This window comes from Galleria mellonella, unplaced genomic scaffold (assembly GCF_026898425.1).
Source record: "Galleria mellonella isolate WM207_F2 unplaced genomic scaffold, CSIRO_AGI_GalMel_v1 utg33, whole genome shotgun sequence".
NCBI classification, from domain to species: domain Eukaryota; kingdom Metazoa; phylum Arthropoda; class Insecta; order Lepidoptera; family Pyralidae; genus Galleria; species Galleria mellonella.
Window position 1 is genome coordinate 125386 of NW_026442079.1, and position 9667 is coordinate 135052.

A 9667-nucleotide genomic window follows, 5' to 3' on the forward strand; every position below is an offset into this window, starting at 1 on the left:
TCTTATTTATTTAAGGATAAGTAAGTGTACATTAATAACATCTTACACCTAAACTATAATATAGAAAACTACATAATTCCTAAACGATGTTTGCTAAGCTGACAATCTGAATTAGTGGTGGGCCAAGTTGGTCTTGACTGTATTCGAGTATTCGATAGTTATTTTATCTAACTTGATTAATTTCTGAAGTGATAAAGACTATTTTTTGTCAGCTACTTTGTACGCGTGGATCTCAGAAGTAAAACTAATGAAATAGACTAGTTCTTTATATCGTATCAAAATATACAGTGTTCAGGAATACGTCTGTCAAAATCGCATTCAATTTGATGCAGTAATTTTTGTGTAATGTTGGAATTAAGAAATATACTGACAAACAAAATTTCTAAATAAACACTGTTCTGGTATCTAATGGTGTTACTAATATTCGCTGTATAAATTTTTCTTAAATATCTTTCATGCACGTACATAGTTTAGTCACCATTTTAATATTACCTACCTATTAGGCAATCGAGACAGTAATCCAGTCAGTACACGAGTAAGCCAAATTGCCGAAATTGGCTTACTATTGAGCATCACTATTGAGTATTCGAGTATATTTAGGTACTCGAGTTAGTACTTTAACACAGTATCGGAATTCGAGTATATGAATGCCTATTAGCATTCGAATCAGTTTTCGAGTCGGCTTACATCGGTACATAACTAATTTCAACGGACTTGAATTCCATTGAAATTGATTGGTTTTTGAAGCTTATTTTTTTAAGATATTATTAAGAATTATTACTTATTTAAAAAAAAATTCTTTGGTAATTAGAGGAAATAAACTAAAACAAATATTTACGATAGACACGTAACTAGTATTGGAGTATTACAAATACTCGCATCCTGTATTCATGTAGAATAATATATATATATTTAATTTTTAAGTTATTATAGATATAAGCTTACCTCAAAAAAAATGATGTATTAAATCAACTTTTATCGGGTTCGAATATTTTTGTGCTCATTAAATAAAAAATCTAATTTCATCATCGAATTTGGGGATTCAGACCAGCAACCGATACTAACAGCCGTGCGACGAGTATGTTTATTGTTTCTATGCAGAAAGACACCTAAAGCAGCTATTCGCTAAATTAGATACAAAAAAGATATACCCGATGAAACCTAAGTAGAAGACCAAGAGGAAAATCTACGTAAAAAAACGTGCCCATGATACAGGAACCAAAACTTACAATAAACATGCGTTTACTATTCCAGTACCGCCAGTAATGGAATCTTGTACTGGAATCAGTAGGTTTTTAAGTTAATACTCGAGTTAACGTAACTCGGCACACCATTATTGAGTATTTGAGCATCTGAGCAATTATTTTTTTTTAATGTAAGATAATGGAATATTAACCCTGGCTGCGTTAACGGTATACGCTGGCAGAGCAACGGTGAGGGATGATAGGTGAGAATGAAAAGGCAGGTTGGTCAGCTTACTGTGATGAATTCGTCTGGACTTCAACACGATGGTTTCTAGGGGGACCACGTCCAGATTCCCTTAACAATGTCACGACCAGATCGACATGACAAGGTATACTGCTAGCAGTGGAACTGGTAGTCCGCATTACTAACAATTCCCTTCCCCCTTTCTGAGTAAATATTAGGTATTAGAGTCAATACTCAAATGAGTACTTGAGTCAACCTGACTGGGTACATGACTGTTGAGTATTCAATATCATAGGACATCATTATTGGATAATTGAGTATCTGTGTACCTATTAAGTATTTGAGTCAGTACTCGCGTTGTTTTGATTCTGTGCATCACTATTGAGTACTCAACTATGTGAGTACCTATTAGGTATTATTCCAGTATATATTTCATTAATTATTCGCGTCAGTAATCAAATCCACCTGACTCGGAATATCAGTATTGAGTACTCCAGTATCTGCACAAGTATTTGAGTACCTATTAGGCATTCGAGTTAGTACTTGAAACAGTTCGATTTTACAATAATTTGCATTAAGCAAGTAGGTATAATTCTCGCACAAAATAAACAAACAATCATGAATTTTTTACTAGTTTGTGTGTTTTCTATGTATTTTATATATAAAGTTATATATAAAAAGTATTTAAGTATGTCTGTAAGTTGTTTAGTATCTACAAATAATACAAGTTCTGCTTCGTTTGGAGCTAGAACCATTTTTATATTCTTTTTATTTGTGAATCCTAAATTATAAATTGTTTGATACAAGTAGTTGAAAATGTTTATCAAATATTTAATTTTAAGAAATATTGTGTCTCTTCAAGTATTTATTTCGTGATATAATTGGGAACAAACACACTGCTCGGATAGCAGTTCGAATCCAACTGAAGTATTGCCGTCGGAAGGGTTTTTCCAAGTTATTAATATTCATGAATATTGGATGTTTATGAATATATTCCAGAGACGGGCTGATCAATTAAAAAGGCGCATATTTACTTTTAAATTAAATATGTCACTTCGTGTAACTGAAAGTTCCGCTCTTATTCTGGGTAGGCACGAACCGATTCTTTTATATGTTATAGGTATGAAAATATTATAATAAGTGGGTGTAATTATTAAAAAAAACATTTTACAATCGTATAAATATTGTACAGTAGTTACATATATTTGGTCCATAAACTTGGAATAAAAGTAGTTTAGTTCACGAGAAAATATATCTACTAAGTTTATATATTCACAATACTTTTATTAATACCATATTACAACACTGATCCCACATTGTTTGGTCCAAATAACGTTAATAAAGAAAGGTATAAAGGATAAACATGTCAAAAATATTACGAATTAACTATTGATGTCTGAACAGGATAAATGAGAAGGGGAACAATCGTTAAGTTTAAAAAGGTCACGATTTCGATAGCACAAAGATCACCTGATTATCAGACTTCCTCAAGTAGCGCGATTGCTATTCTAAGTATCATAAAAAATTAAAACAAAACTATTTAAAAAAATACAGGAAAAAATTTCTTGGAATTACCTACCTTTAATTACTTCGGTGGAGTGAACAGTTTGATTCACGTTCGTTATTTTGGGGCCGAAGTGCACGCGGGATGATCTGGTGACGCTCAAATTATTGATGGTCGGCATATTAGGAGGCCCGTTGACTATGGGCTGGTCATCCAGGTCGACCATTTCAGCAGTATAGGAGCCATAGTTCCTATTGTAAGATGGAGACATCCTGTTAGTATCAGCGTCGTACCACAACATTGCTGCCATAATAAATTCCGAACGTCTTGAGAGAGGTTTTTTGGTGCCTCGTACACGACAGTTCAATTCGTCGGCTGAGTCACGACTGGCACCATCCATCGTTAAACAATACCGACTGATAAATATTTGCAGTACTCGCTTCGCAGCTATTTCCCCCGCATCCCTCGCTTTCGTCTCTCGTCATTGCTATGCCCATATGCAAAAGGTTCTCGAGAAGGCGGTTTATCTCATTTTACTGGGTATGGTATAAAAGTTATCGATTTATCTAATGAAAAGGGTCAATATATTAACTATTATTATAGTCAATAGATCAATTAAAACTTTGAATACGAAAGAAGTAAAAATAAAATATCTATATGTACTGTCGTCATCTCACTTGACATGCGCAGCTAGATATCCCAGTGGACTAGTGATAATAAGGATAAACGGAACGATACAATATGTACAAGTAATTAAGTATATTTATTACTAAAAAAATTAAATTAAATTATTTATCACTTTATCCATTTGATTAAAAAATTATAAAAAAATATTTTTCAAAATATTTGTTAGGAGCTATATATCTACATATATGTACTTATTAAAATTTTTTCAATTACAACGACTGAATTGAAAACTCTAGGTGGAATAAAATATGCAATTTAAATGTAGATATAAATTATTTTACCTTTTACTTTTCATTTATTTTTCTGAATAATAATTTTATTTTAATTAATTTGTATATTCGCAAAATATTTTCACTCTGGTAATATTGCTAACTACTAGCACTAGTGGATAATATTTATTGTGTGTACCTATATTAAAATTAAGGACTTTCGAGACTAGACTTTCGGACTTATGAGGAATAAATTGAAAATTTAGCTGTCTAGCCTGTTATATTATTAAAATAATCGCTTATTAATTTTATAATAAACAAGGAAGGATACAGGATAAATACATTCATAGAATGGTATTAAAATACTAATAAGGCAATATTTATGCTGATTATTAATGTACAATATTATATTTACTTATAAAAATGATAATTTTAAAATTTAGACATATCATTTGCAATGGTAACTAAATATAAGTACACAATTGTAATGTCATAATGTCAATAATCTGAGATACGAACTTGAATACTTACTTACGTAAATTAATTTAAGTATATATATATATATATATATATATATATATATATATATATATATATATATATATTCTATTGGTATATACTGACAGGGTACCAGCGAGTGTTGATAAGTAAGGATGAAGTCAAGTCGGTAAGCCCTTTGTGTTGTATTCACCAGGATTTAACTACGATGGTTTCCAGGGAAACTGTGCGAAGGTCGACATAATAGGGTATAATGCTTGTAATAGGGCCGTTGGAGCCAATTACTAGTGTACCTATAAATCCGTACCTTAAACTCCGTCACTTATAAATAGATTTGGAAAATTGATTTTATCTGAAAGGGTATACTTTCAGATTGGCACCACAGGAATTTTATGAAATTCGGTTTAATAGATTAGTTTTTAAATCAGGTTTTGTCACGAATCGATGTTTTTTAGGTGAACAAAATCTTAAATTATGTACGACAAGTTTGTATGAAATTATGATGGAGTTTTTTTAAATAATCAGCTAGAGACGTAATTAAGTTTTCACTACAAATTATTTTCTGGCTGACCTAATTTTAGAAAATACTTTTCGGAATATTGAAACTTCTTTGTGGCCATAATGTACATTTAAGTCTGGCCTCATATATATGTTGATATTATTTTTTATACGGTTTTAGTTTTTATTCAAATAATTGTTTCGTCTTGTATCTATACGCATATCATAACATATTGTTGTTGTTCTAAAGAAAATTATGACCAGAGGGTCACAGAGGAAAATAATTTTCTCTGGTCTGGAAAATAATAACCAGAGGAATATAATAACGGAAAAGGGATTTGGTAATAGTATACATTACCTTTGTAGATAATTATTAAATATGTTTGTTTCTCCACATTACATTTCTTAATATGTAAGCACTAATTAATATGTGAACAATAGGTTACTAAGAGATCTCTTATGTCTTCGAAAACCTTAGTTTTAGTATCCAATCATTTTAGAAATTTAAGAATTAGATCTATTTCATCTTTTTTATTTTATAAAATTATTAATGGGCATATAACATGACCAGAAAGCAACAACAATAACAACATAACGACGTTTGACGATATTTTTGTACGTACAAAAAAAATATTCCGAAAAAAATATTATAGAAGAAATGGAAATAATTAAAAAAAAGAATTTTGTATACATAATTTAAATATATACGAAATTCTGACTGGCTAGTGTGCCAGCAACATCTTACTAATAGGTTTTTTCAATGAAAAAATAAACCGGCTTTCATTTTAAGATGAAATGAGAAAGAAAATAAAATACACTAACTAAAATAGATGATTCTTAATTGCGGTACTTGCACCTCTAACATTAGGGGGAAGCGGGAATGTAACTAGGTTAAACGTCTCCCGGAGGTGAAAATACATCACGTGCCTCCCCCCCCCCGCTCCCAACACGTTTCACTCAATTAAACGAAGAATGGTCAACCATGACCAGTGAAACGAACGTAAACAACACTCCTGAAATTGTTGCCAAACCTTTACTGTACTTTTCGTAATTGACTTTGGTAGGTGGTAAGTAAATATTCAATTTCAAAGGCGGAAAGTTAATTTAATAGATACTGCAATTAAACAATCAATAGGTACAACATGTACAGGAATTAATAATTACAGTGTATTCGGTATGTTATGTATTATGTATTAGTTTACACTTATGTGTACGTATGTATATTTAAATGGGGCTTTAATTAAAAAAAATATATTAGTTATTACCATTATTTACTAGCTATGCCCGCGTGAATTAGTTTATAAAATATTCTATGTGTTAAATTGATAAAAATTAGGATATAATTTACTCTTATGTAGAAATGATGGTATAAGGCAGGGGGAAGCACAAAAGATCCCGATGGGTCAACGTGCAACAGCTTAGCTGACCCCATATGCGAATATAATATAAGATAAGATACTAGTATATACTATATTTCATTTAATGGTATGGAGTAACAAATATATAAACGATATTGCTAACGTTCATATTTATAATGTTATTATTTCTCACCGGTATTTTTTGTAAAACATTAGATAATATTTTAGCGCGTCTAGCCTTGTCGCCTCCCCCCCCCCCTCTAATTATCGATGAATTCGTCACGATGAGTCAACAGACCTGGTATCATCTTCACCTATCATTCGTCGCTGTGGCTCCGTTAGCATATACCGATAGTGCAGTCCGGGATACCAGCCCATACTCATCGATTAAAAAAAATAACATCAATATTAATTATTTATTCAAAGATCGCATTAAAATCTTTCACTATTATTAGCAAGTTAAGCTTGTATGCTTGTAAACTGTGTAGACGAGCAAAACACTTGAGACTTAAAGCGAGTTCGCTATTCATATTATGTAAAAATATATAGAAGATTAAACATTTTAAAGTCATAGACAAACACTGTGATTTTTATTTACATACATAGGTACCGAATTTATTCATTTATAGATTAAATACATCTAAATAGAGTCGATCAGTATCAAAAAAGTTGTTTGCTAACACTAAGTTTTATATTGGGTATGTACAATCTCTTTTTAGGGTGTATGAAAGTTCTAAGGTTAATATAGTTTATTTCAGCGATAATGTCTATAGCTGAGATGATGATGATGATCTATACAATAATAATAAAACTGTAATTTAATAAAAAAAATATATGAAAATTCTTAATAAAAACATTAGAATCTAAAATAATAATTTTTAAAATGTTTGTCTGTATATTTGTTCCGACATCACGAAAAAACTACTGCGTTAAATTGAATGTGATTTACATAATCATATTTCCGAAGCTCTAATTTAAAATATGGCTTATGTTTAATCTTGATACGACATCTACAATCAGTTTATTAGTTTCCTACTTCGAAAATCCATGAGAACAAGTTGCGGACAAAAACTAATTGTAAATACGATTACATATTATAAATAAAATGACGGTTTGTGCAATCAAAGGTATCGATGACAAAATTAATACAAATAAAAAACGTTCAACAAACATTTGAAAATAATCATTTGAGAAAATGTTTATGTTGTAGCATTTGTAGCGAGATATCTAGATTACGGCATTATTGAAAACACAGAGCAGAGAAGAGCTAAGAAATATATATAATATATAAGAAATATAATCAATTCTGAGAATAAATATTCTCAGAATTGATTACACTCGTAGTTTTAGTGTTTTCAATATAAAATAAATGTAACTAACTAAATCTAGTGAGATGCGTTATCTAGATTACGGCGTTGTTGAGTACTCAAAGCAGAGAAGAGCATGAGACATCTTATTCTCAGAATTGCTTATAGTTTTAGTGTTTTGAATATTAAATAAATGTAACAAACAAAACCTGGCACATTCAAAATTTCCCTTATTAAGTAAATAAGTTTAAAATATTTTTGTTCTTCTTGTTAAAAATATTATTTGTACGTATATATATATATATATATATATATATATATATATATATATATATATATATATATATATATATATATATATATATATACATATATATATATATATATACACGTATATTTGATATTGATATGTCGTTCAAGGAAGTCACCCAGCGTGAGTTTGGGGACACGTTATTCGATATAAAGTAAGGTAAAGGACCACGAGTAATTATTTAACGCTATTTACCTACCCACTGTTCCAGTAGGATTTATCTGACAGACAAACCGCGTTCCTGTATCTGCTTTATTTTTGTTTATCCGACTGCTTTCTACAATAATTAAGTGAATAGGATAAATGATAATATATTAGCCAATTGATAAATATGTTTTATAGAATATATTTATCAGAATATATTATATGTAGAAAAAACCAAGCCGAATCCAAAGAACATAGGCATGAACACAAATGTTTGCAAGTGCGGGTTTCGAATTTGTGACCATCGAAAAGTGAGACAATATGGGTTGGGTTATATATAAAGATACTGAAACAATTTAAGAGTACACTGTACAAATGGCTTTTCGACAAGAGTTATTATTCTATTAAGGTCTTGATGCACTCAAAAAAAAATCCTCTTTATGAATACATTCTTACTTTTTTATTAGAATTTGAAACAATTTCTATAAATATTAAAAAGCATCAGTATACCTTGTTTTTACGTAAATAAATTATTATTATAAATATATTAAACTGCTACACCACTACATTTTGTGATAATGTTATTCCATGAAATACTTACTTCATCTATAAATAACACCAACAGCAGGCTATGATTAGGAAAAAATCGGTAACGTACAAAAGCCAATGATAAGAAAATTAATCAGATAAGAGTGATTCTTTTCTTGTAATTTTGCGTTTTTACTAAATTTACTATTGTAATCTTTTGGAGTAGATAATAAAGAAATTTAGGTGTTTATCTATTTATTTCTATATTTTTATAATTGACATAGTTTTAAAGAAAGCAGATTTATCGCTGTTTTTCTTTGCTGCTTTTCTAATGTTCGTATATTACACGTATATTTATAGTTGTCTAAATACATACTCATTTGTATGTTCCTAACACTTCCTATTGCTATTTATTACATTAATACAATTATGTATTGTACGAAAATTTAAATGACAAAGTCCTTGGAGATATAATTGATTTCCACACGGATAGTTAACAGACGCGGAGAATGTGGCGAAATAGGCAAAACAATAACGTATGAAATAAAAGATGAAGAAGCTTTTATTTGCAATAATCTGCTAAATTTTTTTATTATAATATATCACGTAGCATAGAGTTTCTTGTAGTAAAGTCTTTCACCAACTCCTAATAGTTTCTATCTCGTGTAGCTCTTCTTAAGCATGGATCTGCTGTTTACTTTAGCTCATCCTCCCAGCGTCTCTGAGGACGGCCTCTTTTCTTTTAATATTCTATGGGTACCAAACTGTGACTCCCAAGCTTCATTTATTCATACTGCTACGTCATATGTGACCTGTTCATCGCTATTACTGTTGATCTATTCGTAGGAAAATGTCAGTCAGTCCAGTTTTGGTCCTTATGTCCTCACTTTTGATACGGTTTTTCTTTTTATTCTTAACAAGCTTGTCTTCATGGCTCTTCGCGTCGATGTAGTTCTTCATGATGTTCTTTATTCAAAGCCCATGTTCTGCAGTTATAAGTTAGACAGGGAAGAATGCATGTGTTGAATGTTTTTGTTTCTATTGAGAGCTTTAGTTTTATTTTCTTCATAATTTCTTTTAAGGACCAGTAACTTTTCCATCCGTTGGCAATACGGTTATTAGTTTCTTTGTCTGTCTTGTCTTTAAAAGAAATGACTTGTCTAAGGTAGACATAATGAGTCATATATTTGAAGCTA

General features: G+C 30.4%; 1 protein-coding gene across 5 annotated transcripts in view; it reads right to left on the reverse strand.

The window, feature by feature from the left end:
- LOC113518540 (peptidoglycan-recognition protein SC2-like) overlaps positions 1-3362 on the reverse strand; it is a 28424-nt gene extending 25062 nt beyond the window's left edge. For 2 of the 5 annotated variants that reach the window (XR_008253044.1, XM_026903521.3), the window contains exon 1: positions 3008-3354. Coding sequence is in view for 4 of the 5 variants with exons in the window: in XM_026903521.3 (XP_026759322.2) it covers positions 3008-3332 (325 nt within the window). In the remaining variant the exon portion in view is untranslated. Of the gene's footprint in view, positions 1-3007 lie in introns of all 5 variants that reach the window. The other 3 variants (XM_026903544.3, XM_026903529.3, XM_026903538.3) reach the window with 3 other exon arrangements.
- Positions 3363-9667: the final 6305 nt, after the last annotated feature.